A 24,938-nucleotide genomic window follows, 5' to 3' on the forward strand; every position below is an offset into this window, starting at 1 on the left:
TTGTGTGAACACTCTACACTTACGCATCGTTCACTAGTGCTATACAGTTTGCTCTTCCACTTCTGTTCCAGAAATAATATATTTATTGGTAATGCCAAGTCAATTTTTCATATAGAATCAGCCAATAGGATATGCAGCAGCAATTGACCTGCATTTCCAGGCCCACAGCAGAAATTTTTCTAGAGAAGAGCTAACATTATAGTGCTCAGTCCYGAAAAATACAACTAGTCCTCAACAGCCTTGCCTCTAAAAAGTGCAGACACAAATGTTAAGATTTCTTTATTACTAAAATAAATGAAAAATTCAGCCAAACATTGTTACATATGAGGCTTTCAAAAACTCCAAATAATTCTGCATGCTCTGAGTCTTGTTTTCTGACTTCTGCAGGCTGTCCTCCAGTTCTTTCAAGCACACTTCCTGATGCTTTTCATTCTAAAAAAACCAAGAGATGCAATGCAAATTAGAAACAAGGCCTGAATCAAAATAATGAAGATAAGGTACTAATTCTATTACTGTCTAAGCTTTTATATGCACATCTAAAGTTTTCATTGGATCTACATAGCTGAAGGTTCCCAAAAGAACCTCAACATATTGAAGATCTACGACCATTCATGATCAGAATTAATCTGCTTGAACAGCCTTATAATCCGAAAAAGGCCTGTGAATGTAGAAACTAACTTTTAAAATTTTTATCTTGAAAGATTCCTAACAGCTTAATTCTACTATGCACTTAACAACTCACTCTCATGTTGATTTTTCAAGAAAACAACTGTTATTGATCTCTGACATAACACGATTTTTTTTGCCTCTGGTTGTTTATTAAAATAAAGGCTGTTTGATAGCAGTGTTGCATGCTCATTAGATCCACACTTATGCACACCAGAGATGATTTGTTGTATAAATACTACAGATACTCAGGGTATTTCCTTTTATGTCTATTACAGATTTYAGACGCTAGTCAGTTAAATTTAATTTTTAAAAAGGTATGTTTAATTATAGTCTGTGTATTTAATTACAGTTTTAGAAAAAGTAACCTAGTTAAAATGAGTAATTAAAGAAAGCTACCTTCACAGTCCTATTTGGTTTCCAAATTTGATATGACAACAGGAATGAAACAATTTTATCATTTTCCATAATGTATTTTCAGTTGTATGCAYGTTAATTGGAAAAAATACCCAGTATCTTCTGCATTCACTCACAACAGCTCTTCTCTCAGACATTAATAACTTTTCATACTTATTTTCGTATTTAAAATCAAATCTATTTGACAATATATTTTAGTTCTGACAGAAAGGGACCAAGCAGTGCTCTGGGAAGTGACAGGAATTCTTATTACCTAGGGTCAGTGATTCTCAGAGTTTCTTTGCCTTCAGCCATTGGAGTGAGAGTTTTAACTGGACTAACAAGCAAGCAATCATTTAGAAATGCTTTCTTGGTAATTTGATTGGAAAGAGCAAAATTAAATTACTTTCTCTAGAAATAAACTCTTGAGATTTGATTCTATTCCCACCCAACCTGGTAACTGGACTACTGCTGATTTTAAAGAAAACAGGATGAGGCAAAAAAAAAAAAAAAAAAAAAAAAAATCCCAACAATAAAACAATTTACAGATCTCACACAAGCATTATAAATAGTTTCCTTTCAAACTGATTTAAAAAATAATCCTGACAAAAATGCAAATGCAGGCCTCTACTTCTACTTGTTTTCCAAGTTGTAGAAAGAAATAAATTAGGATCTAAGCACGCTCAACTCAATTAAGGTATAACAGTGTACAGTCTGAGTATCCAAGGCAAGCACTGCTGCTGCCATTCAAAATCATGCTTAAGGTAGAAAGTGTGAAAAAATTCCTGATCCTTTAATTTCCGCAGAACAATGCTACAGTCTAGCAGATCTAACCTTCGTACCTCATAATTTTGTTCTTACCACTGTTTTCTCTTACCAAGTATTCATTTTCTTTTTAAATACACTACATCATCCACTTAATAATTAATTAAAAACCTAAACCAAGCACAGATCAAAAAAGCTTCTGAAATCAGGACAAAAGTACATGAGTAAAAGCTGTGGGCTATACTGACTGTCTCCTTGAGATGAGAATGAGGTTTTAACTGATACAGATCTTAAAACGATCCAGTCAGACCTGAGCAGATTCTGGACCTTCAAATTAGATTAGTATCATCTGTGGAAAGGATTTCTGAAGAATAAAGAAGATCTGCTGATAGGCTTTCTATCCCCAGCAACTAAATCAGCTTCAGAGTGTAAAAGCCCCGAAGTCTTTCATAAAACAGTAGGTTTTGCTTCCACTCACTTCCTCTCACTTGTTGAGAATCCAGGGGAAGAAAAATATACCTTTTTAGTGTCTTTAATTGGATTTTAAATAGTGTCATAGCTTATTATTACTGACCATAGGACAAATTTCTAACTGTATCAAAACTTCAATTAAAACAAAAGATATGCCACCACTTGATTAGGAAATTCAGGCATATCTTCCATGGTATTAGCAGAAAGTGTTYGGCAATTTTCTGGATTAGTTAAAAAAAGAAATCAGACACAACYGCTTTTTTGGTTGGTTAGATTTTCAAAGAGTATTAACCATCCAAAATATCTATTCAGCAGAGCCACAGTCTAAGAAGGGTAGTGTCAACTTATAACGTTCTAGGCATTTAAAGGCTTGACACTTTCAAAATCAGAACATCTGCTTAGTTACTATGCACATGCAACATGCTACATAAACTGCTTTTCATAAATTCCAGTAAGACCTGATTTCCGTATCAACTCAGAAAAGTACACTATGTTGTTATGTAACTGTTATCCATTTACTCAAATTTAGATAAGCTGACTGAATTTAGAGCAGCCTTGCTGGCAAAACTGAACTGAATAAAAGATGTAAACTCCATCTACTTCYAGTGCTTTAGTAATACAGACTGGTCATCTAGTAAGTATTTTAAAAAGTCAATATATAAAACACATTGTCAAGTTGAATTAATTTGTTATTCTCTAATGCGTGTATCAATTCCAATGAAAATGTATTTTTCAGTTAAAATAACTTTATGTAAATTATAATTTWAAAAAAATCATTATTTACTCACATGATAAAACATGCAGAGAAGTTGTTTTTTCTCTTCTTCTCTCTTTCTTAATTCAGTTTCAAGAACTAGCATTTTTGTCTGAAGGGCTTGTTGCTTGTATGATATTTTTTCCATTTCTTCAGATACCTATAATGGTAATGATAGAGAAAATGATGTATATTTACTTTCACTTAAAGCCCAGAACAAGTAACTTYCTTGTAATCATTAATAGAACTATTTCCTACTCAGTTATTTCCCACAATTTCTCACTTCACAGAAAATAAACAAACCCGGGAAGCATTTTGACAGGATTAGACCTAGTTTCAATTTGGAATAAAACATAATTAGTGAAAGGGGGACATCTTGGTAACTCATTTGTAAATGCGCCAAACTTGAGATTTTTTCAAAATCTCACAATATCCTCAGAGTAATAAGATATTCAGAGAGTTAATTTCAACATGATTAATTTGAGAGGGAAATTACAGCTTCATACCTATTTTCTGATTAAATAAATATAATTCTCAGTAATCTATATCCTACATTTCCTTGTCCATATGATTTAATCTGTATCCTTTCTGTAAACATTGTATCTCCACTTCATACTATAAGAGTGCAAAGCCTTCCTCTAAAATTAGAAAGATTTCAACACCAAAGTCCTTGCAGGTTGCATATTCCAAAGAAAATGGGAAAAAGGCAAGATTCAGCTCTTATTCTGAAACTTTTTGCTATATACGTGGTTTCACATATTAGGTGGTTAAAGTATTCTGTTTGATTTGTCAATAAACACAATGGCAAAACATTGCTCCACTGAACTTTGTCATTAATTTCAATAGGATCAGGATTCTACCAAGAGTCAAACTGTGCAATTCATATTTAAATATGGAGAATTTCCAGTAGGTACACTTTCCAGCATTGCTCCCTATATGCAAAATAAGCTTGTCCCATCTTTTCTTCTCAAGCATATTAAGGTTATTTTTTATTTCTAAATAGAAAATCRCAAGATTAATAAACTTATTAAACCATCAATACCATTTTTCTCCCATCTTCCAAAGCAGATTCCAGTTGTCTGGCTAAACCATCACACTCTGCAGTTTTCTCTGTAAGCTGTAATTTACTGCACTGAAGACTCTCATCTTGTTTTGCAAGCTGATTAGCAAATTCTTCATTTTGAAATTCCATCTTTTCTAACTGTCTTTATGCAAAAGACATTCACATATTATACTTCATCACAGCAAGAAAGGCATAAAAAATGCAATCACACTGAAAACAAAGTTACCTTTTAAGATCTTCGTATTTCTTCTGAAYRTTATAGTTTTCTTCTTCCAAAGAATGACTGCCCAAGAAAGCTATATTGTCTTCYTCCTGTGAAAATAACAATTCCTTTCCACTGTAGAGACTAACATTCAGGATATTATAGACTAAAGTAAACTCACCTCTTAAAATCCAGTCAAACAACATAACTGCAAAAGCAACYGAACTATATTGTATTTAAAACAAATCAAATACAATCAAAGTAGCAGACTTTGGGTAAATATTTAGACTGAAGATTTGCTATGTAAAAAAGTGAAATCTGAGCAAGACTCTCATAGTGCTCTGACTCTCATAGTGACTCTCTGGCAGAGYATTCTCTTCTGCCGCAAAGCACATCAATAATAATAAATAGCCATGCCATATAAATTGATGTTCATATACAAAACCACCTATTTAAACTAATTTTTAAAATGAAATAGATAAAATATAAGGAATATTCAGATTTAGGCTTTAAAAAGAAAATACAAGAAATAACATAAAAAACAAAAATATACYTTGATAAGCTAATTTCTAGTTATCAGTAGAATATACGCATTTAAATGTTAAAGTTTCACAGCATCAAAAATATACCTATTTCTCTGAGCAAATATTGTCTGTTTTATAAATTATGCATTTAAAAAATGAGATGAATGTGGAATTAAATTATTCCACTAGATACAAACAATCATTAGGATTGTACATTTATTTTGAAGGAAAAATTCTGCAACGCTTCTCATGACACAGCTATTCAAAAGGATCAAAGACTTACTCATTTAAAAGATAGAGAATCTAAAAGCAAATATAAATACTAGACTTTTCTGTCACATGCTGAATCCACCTAAATACAATCGGCAATAGTTTTATTTGCATTGTGCTATTTCTGCAGAAGGGGCTTTCACTTTATGAAGCAAATAATATAGGAAAGGGTATAACAGCCACAAGCATAAAAAGGGGGGGGGGGAAAGTGTTCTAAAGACTTTCTTCCACATAATTTCTTACTTATCTTTAAAAACTGTTCTTAGCACCTGAACCTGCAGCTCCCTAAGAGTTTTGCACTTCTGTGCRTGAATCCTTTGACAGGACATAAGGTCTTCCTGATATTCTTGCAGCTTTTCTTCAGCTGCTTTCAGCAAGTCACGAACATGTTCTAACTCATTTAAGTCAGCCTCCATTTTGCTCCTCACCTGCATGTTAGCATCACAGGAGAAAAATGCAAGTGAAAAAACATAAATTAATTGTTACAATACTTGATAGCTTTCCATGTAAGCAGTAAATCTGAAATTCTACATGTTACATAACATCACCTATTCCATAAAATACTGACAAGGTTACAAGTTCACCACTGGAGAAATTTCTCTCTCCGATTATATTTCATTAAAGGCTCAGTAACACTGATGTTAAACACTTACAACGTTATGCAAGTTCTAGGAGATTGAGCATCCCCCCCTTTTTTTATGATCATAATACATATTGCAAGGCAGCATACAAACAAACTAAGCAGCTTACAGGAGAAATTCTGACTGCACACAGAATTATTGTTGTATTTGAAAAGACAGCAACAACTAATGCCACAAAAAGCAACTCACAATGATCTGCAAGTATGATTTATGGGATCAAAAAGGTCCATTCTACAAATGAATTAAGGAAAAGTGAATAAAGTTAGTATGAAATAAAGTAAATATCCAAGAGACATCACTGTGAGGACTGATCCTATTCTATAAAATCACAGCAGGCAATGCAAAACTTCTCCTTGCCTCAATTTCACTGCTTAAAAAAAATATGTCTTTTGATGAGCAATGGCATTGAGAAATTCAATTTCTCTATCAATTTTTTGTATTCTGGTGCTTGTGAAAGTGCTATCTATATTCCAGTATTCAGCTCCACCTGCTGAAAAAACTTAAAATTAGTCCATGTATGGACTCTCTGTTTTAACCACTAGTTCAAATGCACAACTTGCATAGCAGTCTTAGAGTATGTTGACTTCCTCACTCAATTCTTTTCTACAAATTTTCTCTAGAGACATCTAGCTTTAAAAAYCAACAACAAAGTTCTATTTTTAAAAGCAGCAGAAAGGATTCTCAAATTCTAAAATAACAGGCCTTATTTAATAACTTCTTAGACATTATTCTAGGAAACATTTCTCACCTGTTTGCAATTGTGTAGTATTCAAAAAACATAAAGAAAAAAAACAAAAAYCCCCCCAAAACAACAAAAAAACCCACAACTGTTCACAAGCAGGATTTAAGAAAGCATTTAATGCGCTTAAATTCAGTTTTACAGATGGAAAAAGAAAAAAGGAAGAGAGATGGTATCTTTTGACTCCTAAGGAGCAGATCACAACACACATGAAGAAACAGTCTTCTACAGAATTGTGCAGAAGAATACTTTAACATTGCAAAACTTACCTTATCTACTTCTAAGCATTTAGTTTCTGTTATTGTTTTGTTTTCATTTAATACTGTCTCATATCTAGATTTCTGTTCTTCTGCTTCTGTTTGTAATTTTTGCACCTAGGACACAACATATTTTCATATGTATTTTCAAAAGTTTTTTTTWWAAAAAAACTATAAAACACATTRTTATCAAGTAGAAAGGAAAACCTTCTATTTCTAAATATAATCTTAGTCTTTGTCATCATATGAAGTTATTTATTTTCATTATCCTACCCACTACAGCAAAAATAAAACAGGAGACAACCAATTAGAGAAGAACAGAACATTTGGAGGCAAGAGTACAGAGTAAGCCAAAATAGTTTGATGCCATTATACTGAACACGAACTGCTAGATGTTCGTATGCATTATATCAGATTAGAGGCTCCCTGGCATAAGCCAAATTTAACAAGAAAGCACCAGTCTATTTTGTCATCATACAACAATGACTGTTTTAATGTTTTCCTTTTTTTTTTTCTCAAATGTATCCCAATTTGACAGATTCACATAACATGATACAGTCTGAAAGAAAAAAAAAATGAGTATTAACACTCACTATCACCTAACAAGCCCTTTATATCACCATTTAATTTTCAACTGTGGAGAATGAGATAAAGCTGTGCTACCTCTGTAGCCAGCATGACTCACTCTTCTCTCCTAAAATAACCAGTATCAATCAATGACAGTCCCCACCTGGAATCACCAAGGCTAGAGGCTAGGGAATTTCAGCCTACTTACTTGTTAAGGTTGGATATTCTCTGCAACTACAACTCCCACCTTACAGCTGGCAAAAACTAACTGCAGTACTGTACACCAGGCTGAGGCATACTGATTGTAACTTAAGGGTTTGTAACAAGTCTTTTCTCAGTCATTTCAAAAAAAACAAGTGTAAGGACAGGAAGCGAAATGGGGCCTATACTATAGCAGAAATATATAAGACTTTGAATTATTGCTCTAAAATCTCTTCTCTAAGAGCAAAAGGCAAATACAAGATAGGAATTGATAAAAAGTGTATTTTGAAGTCTGTTTTGCATCTATTCCTGATGTTTTCCTATGTAAATAAGGACACTCAGAACGGTACTTGAACACTGTTTTGTTATTCTTAGGAACATGAAAATACAGATATGAGTGATGATGGGTAAAATATCACTCAAAAGAAACCAGTAAAGACTTCAGGCTGAAATTTAAAATTTTTAACTGATTTTACTTTGTTGCCAACTTGCTTGTTAGGAAGCAAACTTTCTCTAAGCAAATATGCAACCAGTTTTGTTGGCTTCAAAAAGATCACTCAATTTGTAAGGATTATGTGTACTAACAAAGGTGTTGATATTACTCTTGGATATGATTTGTAATGTCTTCTATGTCTTATCTGTMCTCAGTGTTACAGGAGTATTAGAATGACCACTACAACAAATCTGCTTTATTACAAGTAAAACCTTTATTATTTCCTCAAAAATGTTTATAGATTTAAAAACCTGTACTTGAACATTTCAAATATGCTAAGTCACCTGATTTTTATACTGTTCAACAAGGTTTTTCTGAAGCTTTGCTTTTTCTTGCAGGTCTAGCAGTTCAGTTTCAACTGAAACACTACTGGTTTTCAACACAGCAAGGGAAGCCTTTATTAAAACATGAAAAAAAAATACAAATTTTAAGAGTGTTATTAAAGTAGAACACAATCTACAGTATTATATTACTAGCAAAGGAACTACAGACCTTAAAAGGAGTGAAAAGGTTTATTTGTCCTGTCAATTAAAATGATAGTCTGCAAATGATAGTTCATTTGCCAGTTCATGAGGATAGTTACTATGAAGAATAAACTACAATACAAAACTGTAAACCCTTTAAAAACTGAAAATAATTATCAAAAGTTGAACTCAATTCTTATGTTCATAAAACTTTCTTTCAAATTAAAAAGAATAGTTCTTAGGTAAGCAGTTTTGTAGCTACTGATATTAAAATAAATGGCATCCTGGTTAAGCAGATAGTTCTGTTCTTAGCTTTGCCATAGGTTTCCTTTGATAAATTTTCAACGTCTCATTTTCACATACTGGATGGCAAAACTTATCCTTCAGGTTTGGGATATCTAGACAGAAAGTGGACAGGGAACTAATATGGTTCCTTTGTGAACATATCAGAAATGGGGAGACACTTCACTGTGGTTTATAATAATCTCACCTTTAATTTTTCATTTTCCAGGTTGACGTTCTCATTTTCAGAGTTAATAGAGCTTAGCTTGGCAAGAATTTCCTCATTTGAGTTTCTTCTGCACTCCTCTTTTTTCTTCAGATCTTCCAAAAGGCTTGTAATCTGCCTTGTTACATAGGCAAGAACCTCTGCATAATTCACACACAATGCTTCCAAAACTTGCATTACAGAGATTAAACTGTACTTAACTATATACTCCTTCATTGTTCTTATTTCAAATTTCTTTAAAAACACACAAAAATAAGAAGGCATAACACGTTTAAACAACCGAAGTAAGCATAACTATTAAAATAGGAAGTTCTCCGAAAGAGAGATGCGGTACAATTAAAAGATATCCAACAAATGAACCTAGCTTAATTATAAATAAATTTATTAGCTAGAACACACAAACATATTTCCAAGGCAACCATGCACATATACGCTATACAATATGGAATTTTGGGTGCTAGCAGATAACACCCTAGCAGGAACATTTCATAGCAAGATTAGGAACAGCACTTCCCATTATTAAACAACTGCAACAAATTCTGTAAATGGTATAACATTTGCTTTTTGACCAAGTAAAGTTAAACAATGAAATTTGTGTTGCTCTTTAGTTAATCATAAACTACCTAATATCACAGGTATTGTTAGAATGTTACATTCTAAGGAAAGATATATTTTCAATTAAAGTAAAAATAGCACAAAACAGTTGGAGGTAGAAGAAGCAATTGATAGATGTTTAGCTTTTTTTATTCTTCTCTAGATGCCTCCTTATAGACACTGGACCAACAGTGGGCTAGACAGACTTCTGGCCTAACCTTATGTACCAGTTCTTATCTTAAATTTTAAAATACACTGAAAATATTTTCATAAAACTTAGGTTTTTGAAATAAAAATAAATCTCAAGCCAAATTAGCATGAGCTATTAAGTATTTGAGTATGAATCAAGTTCTTTATAAATATTCTGCCATAGACCTAGCATAAAGGCAACTACTAGTTTCTTTTGCTTGTTGGAATTGGAGTCCATATTTCTACCCATAGAAAAGGTAAAAGGATATTTCTCACTGTCTGCCAAAGAAAATGGTATTTCCTTTGGGCCGACTAAGATGTGACTGGCTAGTTGGTTTAAGATTGGATAGTTTCGTATTGCTTGCCAGGGCAAGAACAAATTAAGTGAGCATCTGAGGAGAAAATACACTCCAGAGTTAGTGGGGTGAGCCACTAGCAGAAATGGAGTATTTTGCTGCTATTAGCCTGAAACTGGAAGCTGCAGTAAGGAGCTTTTTCTATACTGCTGTAGAGGCAAGGATTAACACTCAGGCTGTTACTGTTGCATCATTTCGTAAATAAATGATTTGGAGGAAACAGCATAGTAGCTACTCGCAACCCTAGGTTGATAGGAAGTACACAGGGGAAAGAATACATTCTTTATTTGTATAGGACACTGAAGCTATAGAAAAGTTGTGAAGCACAGCAAAGAGAAGGCTAAAATTCTTAAATTTGTTCTGGTTTCCAACTTCTAAATTCTGCTCAGAAGCTTAAAATATGAAGATATACATACACTTGTTTATATGCCAATACTGAGTACTACACAACTAAATATCAGAGTATTACAAGACTACAGCACTAAAAAACAGACCATCAGCAGTTTAACTTACTTCTTAAGATCTTCTCTTTGAATTTCTAACATTGTCTTTTCCTCTACCATCTTATCATGCTGTTTTTTCCAGACTTTGGAAGTGGACAGTATCTCAGACAGTTCAACTTCCTGGGAAATATATGAATTAAATCATATAACATAAGAACACCATTAAAGAATGCCATCTAATTCTACAAAATATTCTAAACATAAGAAGTATTGAATATAAGCCAGACATAACTGTATCTACACAGTATAAAGCAATGTAAATTTTGTCTTCTTGTCTCAAGAGAAAATAAACAAAACTATTTTAAAAAAGTAAGTCTAAATACAGAATTACTTTTAAAGCAGAGCCACAGTTGAACACTGCTACTGTATATCAACTGTAGAAAACATAAATATTTCAAAATTTAAGATGAAAGTCTTTTCTTACGACAAAAATACCTGTCTGCAATACATCTCTAAAATACTGAAATTATATAAACTGATACTAAAATCAAATTCAGCCAAAACTTTTTCTGAATAAAAAATAATAGCTAGATAAGAAGGGCATAATCTGGTTAAGTTCCTCAAAAGAAGTATGAGTGATTAAGCAACATATGCTATCTTGAAAGTCCACTATCTCAATTAGTGTACTGTGCTTCTGAGCTTAGTCACTGTACCTCCACAAAGGTCTAACAGGAAGATCAGGAGAGGTATAACTGAAACTTGATGAAACTCTCGTATTTATTACAATTTGAAGTGTATAACTTCATGGYTTAAGGCATGCACTAAATTTTAACAAAACAAAGACCACAAATGTAGTAATAAATTGCATGTCACTTTTATCAACCTTTTCCTTAACCTAGGAGAAAAAGAAAAAAAATTCAAGGACAGCACGATCAGTCAGCTTCTATTTTCTAAAGGTGAAAATCTTCTAATTCTTCATTTTAAAACAATACATACAACACTGTTCACAATGTAGCCACTCACACGTTCTCTTATTCTGGAGGTTATATTTTCCACAACTGTTTCAAAGCGTTCAGCTTTTTTTTTCTGGGACCTGTTTGTTTTTTTCAGAGCAGTCTTCTTTTGCTCACTTTTTTGCCTTAAGGACAAAATCTGGTGCTTGCATTCACCAGCTTGAAGTTTCCACTCTGCTATTTTCTTTTCCAGGGTCTGCAGTAAAAATAAACATCAACTCTGTTCAAAACTTACGGATCAGGCTTTGACTTATCAGGAATAGTAAACTCATAACTTGTTTGCACTAACATCTCTGCATCTCAAATCTTGTGGCTGCCAGAAGGTGCTCGCCAAGGGATGTACACAAGGAAGAAAGAAGAAATACAGCTAGGCAAATTCATAAGAAAGTGGAGCAAGATAAGAGGTTGCAGAAACAAAAAAAGGTAGGAGTAGGGGGGAAGAAAACAATCTAACAATCATAATATACTCTTGAAAATGAATGCAAAATATCAATGTTGAAGTCACAGCAAAACTGTTAAACCAACTGGTGAGGAGCAAAAAGTGGTTTCATGATCCCCTAGTGACTGATTTCTGTAAAAAACATCTTAATCATACTACTAGTGATATGTAGTAGCAGTCTGTGCTCTGAATCTACGCAGTGAGCATGCATATAACTAAGGCTGGACATCAGTATAACTGCATGTGAAATTTGCATGACAGTTAAGATATTGGATTTAGGTTTTTAAGTCAAGAAGTTAGGAAAGGCTGAGGTCTCCTCTTGAATATATACATTATGATGCATATATTGATGCCTTGCTCTACAAATGGAACAGAATTGTATAGAGAATAAACTATATTTTATGGAAATATTGCCTTATATTTTGTATTCTATAGGTAGTGAGGCAGGAAATGCAAAAAAGAAAAAAAAAAGAAAAGATTTAGTGCTGCCTTGCCTAGTGATTAAAGTTGTTTAAATATAATTAATACAGGCTATTATAAAGTTTAAGCACAAGGAGATAAATCAAACATTGCAAGCAAATCTAATATCCACCACTTCCTGAGTGTTTAATTTTGCAGCCTCCATGCATTTTTAATTATTTTTTTACACCATTCAATGTATAAAATGCAACCTAGATTAGGGCTAGGTTCTACAACTGTCATTACATAATTATTTCTATTGTTTTTAATGTTTCTGATTAACTAGATTTTTACATCTGATGAATGCAGTTGTACAGATCCCTCCCAATCCAGGGAGCTGACCTCTCTAACTGACATTTATATTTTCATTTTTATTTAAATATGAATGAAAAAATAATAGACATTAAAAACAATATGATGACACACAAGAAAAGCAATACTGGAGTATGCTTCAAGGAGGATCTCAGATACAACTATTCTTACGGGGCTACAGTTTATCAATACCATGAACCACGTACCAGCAGACAACTACTTTTACAAACACAAGTGCAAGTTCCATTCACATCGTCTATAACTCTTCTGCCAAGGTATAGCAAAATAAATATGCTATCTACTTGTAGCACTGTAAATAAATTTGTCTCAAATCACTGATAAATATCCTAATCTGTCAGACCGCTTGAAAGGTACAATAAAAACATGTATTGATTTTTTTTCATTTGAGTCTCAATCTGATACTTAACCTAATGTGTGTTCTACATCAATAAAGATCAGAATGACATGCCATTTACCTAGTGATTACATTGGTTTGCCACCCTTATTCATGATGCTATTTGCCAATCACGCATATAAGAGGACATCAGTCTGTACAAGTCCTGCTAATGGCCCTAAAACTTACCCATGATCAATGCTAAATGTATGTATGTATGTAAAAGGTGGTCTCAGATTACTGCCACTCAGCAAGAAGGAAAAGTACTACTTCCAGAGACGAAAACCAAATATGTAGGAAMCACTTTTCATATATACATGCTTATATGTTATTCAAAAAAGCAAAAATATGACCTAGAGGAAAATATAGTCAATGAATGGAGCAAACAGAAAACCTCAGTCTATGTATGGCTTTCTTTGTGCTGATTTAAGTTGTTGATACAACTGTTATCCCCTGTTATAACCGCAGGAGGTCATACTCACACTATGAATGAGTGCTTTGGGCAGTACTCAGTGCCTCAGGAAAAATTAAATTCAGAATTAATTTCATAAAGTTAAGTTTAAGCTCCCTCAAGTTTTTGTCCAGATAATCATAAATCATCATCAATACAAATAAATCATAAATCAGAATTTGAGCTGGCAACAAACTTCAGCACTTCTTGAAAAACAAACAAAACTTTTAAATAAAGATTGCATGAAAACACAGTTACAAATCAAATTATGCATATCATTTAATGAAAATGTTGTCCAAACTCTAATAATTTTACTAAGCAGATCGTGAACGCAGTTTTTCTTCAGAAGAAAGTATGAGGAGTTTATAGAGACATAAAGTGATTTTTTTGAAATTGAGTTGCCATAAGTTCCTGAACAGCTTCAAATAAATGACAACTGTAGAGAATGTATGCTATTGAAAAAAAAATTTAGAAATTAGCAATACATTATTTTGCAACCAATGCTTTCTCACTTACACCTGTGTTCTTTACAAGTTTCAAATATTAAAATCTGAGGCCACATACAGGTGCAGTCTCCCTAACACAGGATCTGTTCTTTGTTATTTTCTAAAACTGCTAACTGCTACGCATGACSAGATTTACCTCTTGCTTGTTAGAACAGAAAATGAAACTCATTTCCTTAAGCCTACCTTAAAAAAAGTGAGGTTATTCTTTAGTCTTAAGTGTTTCTGTCAGTAGGACAGAGGTTTACTGGCTACTTTACAGTCAATAAAAAGAGACAAGTAGTGATTTGTTACTCATCTTAGATCACTGTCAAACTCACTCTGGTAACATAGTTATCACTTTCTATTGACTATATATGGAGCTTATATACAGACAACTGCTTCACAATAGTGATCTAATTTCAGTTCAGACAGAACACAGTTAAGTGAGTGCAAATGCTTCTATGCGTCCATAACTTCTCTTCAACAGAACTACCTGTATGTGTTCATTCAGATGCATTCCCAAGGATGTTCTCTATGAGTGTCTAACGTACAAGCTGAGAAAAACGGAAAAAATAACTTGCAATTAAGATAATGTGTTTATGCAGATTCTGCAAACTGTAACTTTTTTTTACTGGTTTTGATTATTAAGACTTTGATATCTAGTGATATTTTAACACAACCCTCTGAATTATCCTCTGACCACAGCAGGGCTTCACTAATTTATAAATAAACTGAAAGAAGGGTAAAAATACATCGACCTGTATTTTCACTTTTAATTCATCATTCTCCACTTCTTTTTTCCRAATCTGACGTTGCAGGTGAGTTTGTACTGCCTTTACTGATCTTGTCATGTGAGTGGCTTTCAGTACATTGACCTAAGAAAGGGAAATCAGCACAAATCTATTAGTCTGTGGAGATATGCCATATGATGCTATGTTCTTTTTACTGTGCCACACAACTTCTAGCTCAAAAGCTAGAAAAGATTAAACATGCTCTACAAGTAAGTTCACAAGCAGTAACTTGTTAGTAATGTTATTAATGTTATCAGTATTACATCTGGATAGAAAGCTAACAATAAACTGAAATCACCAACTTAAAAGAATGTATGTGTAATTGATGCCTCGTATTTAATTTGATTCTGTTAGTATTATGAACTAGGTCTGGAAGCAAACTCAGAAATCCAAGGCTGAGCAAAGGCATCTAGTTAACATGGGCCACACTGATCATCTCTGTTGTGACTAATGAGGCCTTAACCAACCCTCATTAAACACCAAAGACCATCAACTGCTATCAGATACATTGAGCATCTACATTTAATTCAAACTCTAATTCCAGGGGGATATATAAAAGATATGGGACAGGCAACTTTTATGTCACCAGAATTTACATCCACTGATTATATGAAATCCCTTGCAACTGGATTCCTTTGGCTTGTTCTGAATAAGGAATAATAAAAAGACGAAGAAATAAATGATATTATCAGTATAGACTAGAAGACCCTTGCAATATACTGGCGCAAGTGTTTGTTACGGATACCAATAAGAAAGACACTCAGACTCCGTAAGGTAATGATTAAAATACCATTTACTGAAGATAACATGAGACGAAAGAAGGGACTAGCACAGATAATCTTTCATCCCTTTCTAGTCCCACCTCTTGCTCAAAGCAGAGCGAGCCATGAGATTGCTCAGGGCTCTATCCAGCCGAGTCTTGAAAAGCTCCAAGGATGAGCACTGTACAGCTTCTCTGGGTCCCTTTTCTGGACAAGACCTTGAATTTGTCCCTGTTGAATTATGTAAGATTCCTGTCAGTCCATTGCTCCAGCCTGGCTAGGTCCCTATTAATAACAGCCTGGCCCTCAAGCATACAGACTGGTCCCCACAATTGTGTGTCATCTGTACACTTTATAAGCAACCACTTCATCTCCTCCTGGAGGTCACTGGTAAAGATGTTAAACAGCAAAGGTCTCAGGATAGATCCCTGCAGTAGTACCGGCCCCTACGTAGAGTTTAACCGATTAACCACCACCTCTGGGATTGATCATCCCAGGAGTTTTCCATCCATCTGGTTGCCCATCCATCCTGACCACATCAAAACGTATTTTATTTGCAATGATTGAAGTTCCAGTTTTGTACCAAAAAAATGTTTAATCCTGTATCCAATTAAATAYAATTGTCTTTTACTTTACCAAGTAAGTCTGTCTGATGTCAGAAGCAAGGGACACATGTTAAATCAACAAATTTAGGGTATTCTGTCTCTTTTAGGGCAGTAAATTGGAATAAAATTATAATGTGCTGACAGGCCTAATGGACTTGAACTCCAAGATGTATTCATGGAAGCTAGAGGCTGCAGAGTGCTTTCTCTCAGACCGCGTAAAACTAGTGGAGGAAACTGTGCTGAGAAAGTGCTGAGTTCTGAGACAAAAATCTCTTTGTTAATCAAAGAAAACTTCTTAAAGCCCCAAGGAGTTAAAAGATCAAGGAACAGCCTTTTCCTATTAAAGATCTAACTGAGCCTACTCTGCTTCACACCAACATTGAGCCACATTGCACTGTATATACCTAAAGCTAGGTACATATTACAGTAACATAGATTGTTAAACTAACATTAGAATCACACTACTCCTGCAACTGTTGTCGTATCCTCTTATAAGTAACACACTTCTCTTCCCATGTTGGTTTCTGCCCTTGAAGCCCCTTCCTTTGGTTCAGAGAATGAATCATATCATCCTAAACTTTGAAGGTATTAGCTCTTGTCAGTTCTACCCTTCCCTGCTTGTTGAGTTCATAGTCAGGAAAACTAACTGTGAACAGCATTTATTTCTTTTACCTTGTATAACTTCATTATATGTATTTTTTTCATCACTACTACAAATCTGTAAGGAAGAAGCCGCAAGGACTCCAAATCCATAAGTCTACCTACATGCCTCGCTGAACTGTGGGGCATTAGCGTTAAGGATAATCTGTACGCGTTACTCCTCAATAGGCTTGGATACAGTCTTGATGGTTTTGAAGTATTTCTGTAGAAAACACGTCTTTTGGGTTTTTTTCATGTATCTTTAAAATAATTACTTTTCTCAAAATTTAGAATTGTTAATAAGAATCTAGTACATTAGGAGAAAACATTCATTCCTAAGGAACTGGTCACTCACTTTTTCAAGCTGAAGTCTGGATGAAAGTTCTTTAACATGATTTTCTCTTTCAAGCATTTCTCTCCTGAGATTCTTCATGGAAAAAATATAACAAAGAAATAAATTAATGTCTGTAAACAACAATTGTACTCCACCCAACAGCACTGCACACTAATAAACATTTCAGTTATAAAAATAACTGTGATTTCATTTGTAATGATACACCACAAATATCCCCAAAATATTTAACACAGAAGAAATTATGACCCCAAATATGTACTTGAAAATGCCTGATGAAATGTATTTCTGTAACTGTATAGGTGCTATATTGATTGATATCACTAAATGTTTTGGAACATTTGCCACAGTTTCCTTCAAATCAAATTGTTCTGAATATTTTCTTTTCATACTATTTTAAAGAAACACTACTATTAAAAAAAAAAAAAACATTACAGGCAGTAGGAAAAAAAAGTAGAAAGAAAATGGAAAAGATGAAAGGAACAAAACAAAAATTTAGGCACCTCTCCAGAGTTTTTAGAAAACAAAAAGTAAATACAACATGAACAGATAAAAAATGTATTTGTGAACAAAATGCAACTAACATATTTTTTGAGTGCTCCCTACTTTTAACTGTTAGCTTGGTCTGTACAAGGGTGTTTGATCTTTCCATCAAATAAAGAATGGTTTTCCAATACAGAAGTCACAGGCAGATTGTTTTCTAAGCTTTATATTTACTGGTCATATTACTTGGAAATCAAATGCTCTCAGTTACATTCCAGTTTTCTGTTACTGGCTTAACTTTGGATAAATTACAAAGAGTAACTTGAGGGTTTAAGATCAAACTGCAGGTTCCTGCAGTGGCAGTTCTCTCTTCCTATCCCAGCTTACACAGGGACATCCTTATCCTGAGAATGCTCTAGAGAAAGAACAGGAATGCAGTTGGGAGCAGAGAGAGCAGAATTATCACTTTGGGCAGCAGTTCAGTTTGATCCACATAGGCAGGCCATGGAACTGCAGGACAGCAGCTCTCAGTGCCTCGATTCTCCTCATCTGTTAGTTACATGACACTAACATCTTATTCTAATCCTAGCACCAGTGTTTTTCATAATATCAGCATTTAGTCATAATATCAGTGTTTTTAAGCAGAACATCTTCAGTGACAGATGTCTCATCCTTTTTTGTTCAGAATTTGGGCACATCTAAACTTCCAACTTTTTCATTTTAAAATCAGTAAATTAGTCTTGGAAAAATGTTATACTTCTGTAAAAAAATTTGTAATAAAAAGCATTAATATTTTTCTTTTCATGAAGCAAATTGTCCAGATCCAACATTCCTGTTTCAAGCTTGCCATTACTAAGATATTTCTTTCCACATTGCTGACAGATAACAAATATATGAAACCAATTCAGGGTTTTAAATTCTTCTTCTTCCTTTTGCATTCAAAACTGTCTTACCAACTACTATCCRAGAATGGTTGTGACTTTGTGGCAGAACCAAACTATCACATTTTTTTTTTACATAGTCACTTTGGGTGGAGGAAAAAAAGAAGAAGAAGAAGAAAGAAAAGCTACAAGTTCATTGTGTTACCTGCTTTTTCATGTCAAAATAAAAGACTGGTTGTACTTGCAAGAATATTGCATAATGCAAAGCCAGTATGCAATCTTAGGAAAATGGTTATCTCATTTACAGTAACCATAATAATTACTCTAGGTCTACTCCACATATAAAACAATATACAACACATTCAACACTGTAACAGAGGTGAAAGTAAAATCCAGTAAACTAGGAATTACTAAACTAGATAATAATGAAATAAAGTAATGGTGATAGTTCAAGGTTCARTGTTCATATAAACAGGAATTCAAGACAGTACTACACTTCCTATTCTCACTCTTGCCACRGCCATGTGAAATTGTATGATATCTTGATCCAGTTATTTTTAGGTGTACAGCGTAGAACAAAAAGAGGCAGAACTTTTAATTTACTTACAGTATTTTGGGTTTCATTTTCACTTAACTTTTGCATCAAGGTGTCAATGTTTTTACTACTTAACTGTAAGACATAAGCAGGAAAAGTTAATAAATGACTTTAGATTATAAATGATTTAGTGTATTTTCAATGGCAGTTGGTACACGTAAAATCTCTTACAGTTATGAGCTATTTAGAGTTGGTGAGTTAAATATTAAAGATTCAATTTATTTTTGGCATAGAATTTCTCAAATGGGGAAAACAAACCACGGTTATTTCATATGCCAGGTTCTTCACATATTTTAACTAAAAAGCAATCTAAATGCTATAAATACTTAAGTTTTACTTGAAAAAGTAGTTAGATAGTAGAAGTGCCTGTACAATTAAAAACAGTTTAAAGATTAACATTAAGCATTAAAACTTTACAGGAACTTTAATTAGACATGAGAAGCTGAAGAACAAACAAACAAACAAACAAACAAAGATTGTTTTGGAGATCACAAAAATCAACTCGCATTAACTGCTACTGCAAATCCAAAGAATTTATGTGACTATACCATTGTCAATTACTCTTTTCATTTTAAAACATCCCATTTTTGGAGGGGAGGGAGTTAACTTTCAACGAAAAAAAATCACACTGATAGGACTCTCAGCTTGTAAACACCAAACATTTAATTTCACTATTAAGAGGATAAACCTACTCTTTCCAAGGACATAAGATGAATCATCATCTTACACAATTAGACCTAATCCAAATTCTGAATGACAAGAAGGTAACAGTCAGCAGCGTGAGCTGTCCTGGATCATGGACRTACCAACAATGAAATTACTAGCTGCAGAATGATGGCAGAGCAGCTCTCTCACATCAAACTGCATTCTAAGCCTGGGATACGTGCTCCAGTATGCACTGTGCTGGCTCTGAGAAATATATGGAGCTGTGTATTATGAATTASAACAGCTCTTCCCAAGTCTTTTAAAAAATAATCTTCTGGTACCAGTAGGAACTACCTGTGTCTAGCTAYATCCTGCATCCTGTCACTACCTACCTGGCTCCCTAGACCCCTGGGATGCACTTCACCGCACTGATGTCCCAGCATTTCCATTATTTTAAAGCAGTTCCAGAGGAACTGTCCTCTTTCCCTCCACAACCCAGGTACTCAGAACCTATCCTTGGCACTTTTTTTATGGCTCCCACAGGAAGCTCATGATTGCTTTGGATGCCTTACATGTTTATAGTCTGTTGTTTGCAGTAAAAGCCATAACAATCTTTTCATGCTTTTGAGCGTTTCTAATTCTTTTATCAGCAAACCTTCTTGTATAGCAATAATTGTCATCTCTGATGTAGAAAGTTTAAACACCTGTTAAAATATCATAACCAAAAATATATTATACACAAAGGAGCTACAATATCCCCTCAAACTAATCTCTATTACTAATATTTAAATTTTGCTTTAAAATACAGTCACCACAAATGTATAAATGTTTGCAGCTACATAGTAAAAAAAAAAACAAATAATTCTGCCTGATTAGCGATTAAATAGCATGAAATATATGAAATATACAGATTCCTCCTCCAATCTAACATAAATGGCAGTGGTGTGCTACATTCAAGTACAGTATTTCTTTCTGACAAATAGCCCAAATCTCACTTTTAAGAAGTAAATCCAGTTATGTCAAACTAGTTACAACAACAACAACAACAACAACAAAAAGGAAACTTTAGCATCAAAAGTTTTACTGAGAATTCCTCACAAAGAAGTCATCTCATCTTGGTGTGCATATAGTTATTGAAAATATTTTCAAGTTCTTGAAGAAGACTTCAGGTGGAACTCCGCAATGCCAATTTATAGAGATGAGTCATTAGAAAAACAAGGAAAATTATTCAAATTACAATCAAGCCGTCTTGATTTGTGAATCTCTTTGCTGAATTAAAAAGTAAAGGAAGATTTTAAGGAACATCTCTAAATGAGGTTTTTCAATTCAGGGTTACATAGATAACACTTCTGTTGCTACTATACAATATTGCATACAAAGTCTACAATCGTAAAGCTAATAAATGCATGTATTCAATTCTGCTTGTAAATTACATGAAAACTCTCTCCAATAAATGATTAACAATGCAGTAGCTTGAAACACTGACCATACACTTATGGCCTTAGGGTTTCTGGTAACATCTAATGTAGGTTAAAAATAAGAAATTCACACCCCTCTGTGCCTTTCAAAATATTTTTTCTGTAGCCTCTGTAAATGCGACAGTCATTTGCAGAGATTAAAAATTTAAGCTTTTCTGAAGTAAAAATTAGTAATTCTATAGACATTGATAGAAGCAAGAAATTGAAATAAAACACCAACTTATTTCGAATTCAGCACTTACTATGCATACAARCTTTTGGTGATGTTAAAATATACTTACATTTGTCTTTCTATCAATGAGGTCTTTAAAAGTTGGCAAAAACTTTTCTGCTAAATTAATTGCCATCTCTGCTTCAAAAAGTTTCTCCTGCAAAGCAGTGTTTTCTTCCACCTGTCTGATCACATGCAGAATAATAAATACAATTTGACTTCTGTTAATAAATCACCAAATAAGCAGGACACTTATACTTAATTAATAAGAGGAAATCCAACAACTAAATTCTTTTAAATCTGCATAGTGAAACTTAACTCAGGTATGAACCTCAGGCTTCTCTGTGGCATTATTCTCAAACATATATTTAAATGTTTGCTTTGCACTTAGGACTCAGAATATCTGCCTCTTACAGAGACATATTCTGTTGCAAAGGTGCAAAGTTCAAAATATAATCTCTAGCATTAAAAATGTATCCTAGAAAAGGCTATTATGGCTTCCTTCTAACTATAAAATGATCCTTTAAAAATTGAAGGCCTTTTTTTATTAATTGAGCTTTTTATGTTTGTATTACACTTAAGTAGTTATATTGGCTAAATACACTGTCATTGGTTGCTGGTTTTCATTCATGAGCAGTGCTGCAAGATTTTCACTGATAACACAGTTTCTCACAATTAAAAAATGTAATCAGCCTTTCTTCAAAGGGCCTACACAAAACCCAATATATTCTAACACCAACTATGTTAGCTCTCTATCCAGGCATTCACGGGTCAATACTTAAATACAGAGCACATACTCTTAGGCTTCAAAAGCTAAAGAAGTCTATAAAAACATTATTTCATGAGATTTTATAACCATGTTTCTCTTTGCCTAAAGCATACCTTTTCACCTCACTTTCATTCAAGCTGTGCTGTACATGGTTTTTCTGCAATCTTTCTTTAAGCAGCAGTGACAGTTCTGTAAACTTGATGTCATRTTTATCCACATGTTCAGTACACAGACCCCAGTTCTGCTTCCAGGTTTCTTCCTCTGCATGCACTAAAAACTTATAAACATTTTATTCAGTTATATTTTATTTCCTTCCTGGCTACACTGAGTCAGATTTGCTACCATGAAATAATAAAGTTGTAAACAGGAATTGTAGCTTTTCTGCCTACACAGAAATTAATCAGAGGAAAGGGATGCATTTAGAAGACTTCCCAGAACYGAGAAGTAAATGGAAACCTGAAATAGTCACACTATCATAGTCACTTATCTATAAACCTACTTTCTCTCTTTCTACCAATCAATAAAATGTCTCATACTGTAAGACAACTAGCACTGTCTAGGGAACTCAAAGATTGAGAATATTATCTTTAAAATTAAAAGAAGTCCAGAATAAACACCCATCTATTAGCTTGCAGGAAAAAGAGATAACTTTACGACTTTTAAAACTATTAAAGTTAGCAATGAAAAATTACATTTAATTTTAAAAGAGTTCCATTCTTCACTTAATGAGACTTCTGTGTAAGTTTGATACTATGTCGCTATTAAACAAGACTTTATTGTGAGCTACTTCCTATCCAAACATACCTAACCTGTGAGGTCCTTTCATGCAGGAACTTACTTAGTGTACAGGACATAACAAAGAAATCTGTCAAATATATCTAAGATAATAAGATTAAATGTCAGTTTAAGATTTACATAAGAAATTTGTATTCACATTGGTTCTATGTTTATGTCTTATGTGGTTTCTTACTTGGTGTTCTAGACTGTCAGATTCTTTGCATAGATCAGTAAAATATTTTCCATCTTGGCCAGTTTTTGTAGTTATCTGATAATCTTTTTTAAAAGGCTGAATCAGTGAATAGAGTTTTGCTGCTTCTCCACATACACCATGTGGAACACACATTTTTCCCTGAAAAAATAGTCATAATTAAATAGTCATAAAGTGACCTTTAGCATCATTCACTTTAGCATCATACACCTTGAAGTGAAAAGATGAATATTCTAAGGTGTATCAAAGTAAAACAAGTCATCTTTTCAGGAGAATTATTTAGGAGGAATTTTAAAAATAAAATAAATCTGTCACGGGCAAAATCCTGTGGATTCATAGGATGCACTCTCAAACTGGTAGCTCACAGAATATACCTACCCTATAAGGCAAAAGCAACTAATTTACCTCCAGGAAGCTGGAGGCTGTCTTGCTCAGACACTGGTATTACGTTTCACAGAAGAGTGTATCCCACTTGGAGGCAGCAATGGCTTTTCCTTCTCCCAGGGCTAGAAAAGCTCACTTTGCAGGGCRTCTGAGAAAACAGTCCTGCCCTTGTAACAGAAAGCCCACACTCAGCCATCAGCACCCATTACACAAACTCATCCCATTCCCCTCCTGTCCTTGTTGCCCACTGGGAACCTGCCTTCCTTTCTGTCACCATTACTGCAGCCTGTCCCCACCCCTTCTCCAAACACTTCTCTCCTGCCATCTACTATCACACTAAATAGCACAATTGATGCTTCCCCAAGTGTTAAGGTATGGCTGTCTGCTCTGCTCCTTGCTGCTCTCATCATCCATTTCCCAGACTTTCCGAACTGGATTCTCTTTYCTTCCTCACTGATCTGGACTCGCTTTTCCTGCTTCCATAATGTGTCAGGTACAACCCCTCCAAAATGATTTGCCAGGCAAAAGATTGGCCAGGGTTTCTTCCATCTATAGCTCCTTAATAACATATTTGAAAAGCTATATAATAGAATTCAGGAAGATTCCAAACTAGAAAATTCACTTCCTCGTAAAATCAGAATGTAGACTGTTCTGCTTCCAACCCTTGTCACAGGACAAATAACTACACTCAAATCATTTAACTTGTATTTTTTATAATTAAGTTTCTTGTTTTATTACAAGCTTATCTTTCCTGGGGGACTTCAATTTGTGAAGTGACAGTATAAGTCACTATATCCTTTTCTTGGCTATGTAACTAAAATTAAGTTGTTGAATTCAGTTACATTCAGTGAAAGCAGAATCTTGGAAGATTAAACGTAGTATTTCATTTATCTTAAGCCATCTATACAGGCAGAAATGAACAAACAAGATTTTTTCCATAATTTCAATATACCATTTTTATGTCCACCAGTCTCATCCATTTTTTGAAATACAGCCTACTGGGAAGGCAGTTAGGAAGCAGTTTTTGAAAAAAAAAAAGTGCAAACCTTGGTCACAAAGCAAATAAAAGGAAAAAAAATCAAGTTTAACAGGAACAGAACAAACTTGCCTCAGTACCATCTGGAAGGAAAAGCCTTTTCTGAACATCAGAGTCCAATAAGGGAACAGTACAGCTATGTGCAGGTATGCGTAGGCAAGATGATAATGATGGCGACGATGACGACATTTCGTTCTAATTTTG

General features: G+C 33.9%; 1 protein-coding gene across 1 annotated transcript; it reads right to left on the reverse strand.

Annotated features, from left to right (window-relative positions):
- Window positions 1-303: 303 nt before the first annotated feature.
- Window positions 304-24,938, reverse strand: ODF2L (outer dense fiber of sperm tails 2 like). The gene is made up of 16 exons (XM_085303512.1): window positions 24,807-24,938; window positions 23,297-23,455; window positions 22,448-22,603; window positions 20,441-20,572; window positions 19,236-19,298; window positions 17,268-17,339; window positions 14,875-14,991; window positions 11,587-11,772; window positions 10,634-10,743; window positions 8,964-9,099; window positions 8,294-8,404; window positions 6,761-6,865; window positions 4,342-4,427; window positions 4,095-4,257; window positions 3,087-3,212; window positions 304-432 (listed from the first exon to the last, which is right to left on the reverse strand). The coding sequence occupies exons 1-16, from the start codon at window positions 24,921-24,923 to the stop codon at window positions 304-306; spliced, it is 1,968 nt and encodes a 655-aa protein (XP_085159638.1). The 5' UTR covers window positions 24,924-24,938.

Source organism: Rhea americana, unplaced genomic scaffold (genome assembly GCF_003343005.1).
Source record: "Rhea americana isolate MKP2758 unplaced genomic scaffold, rheAme1 scaffold_2, whole genome shotgun sequence".
Taxonomy (NCBI): Eukaryota; Metazoa; Chordata; class Aves; order Rheiformes; family Rheidae; genus Rhea; species Rhea americana.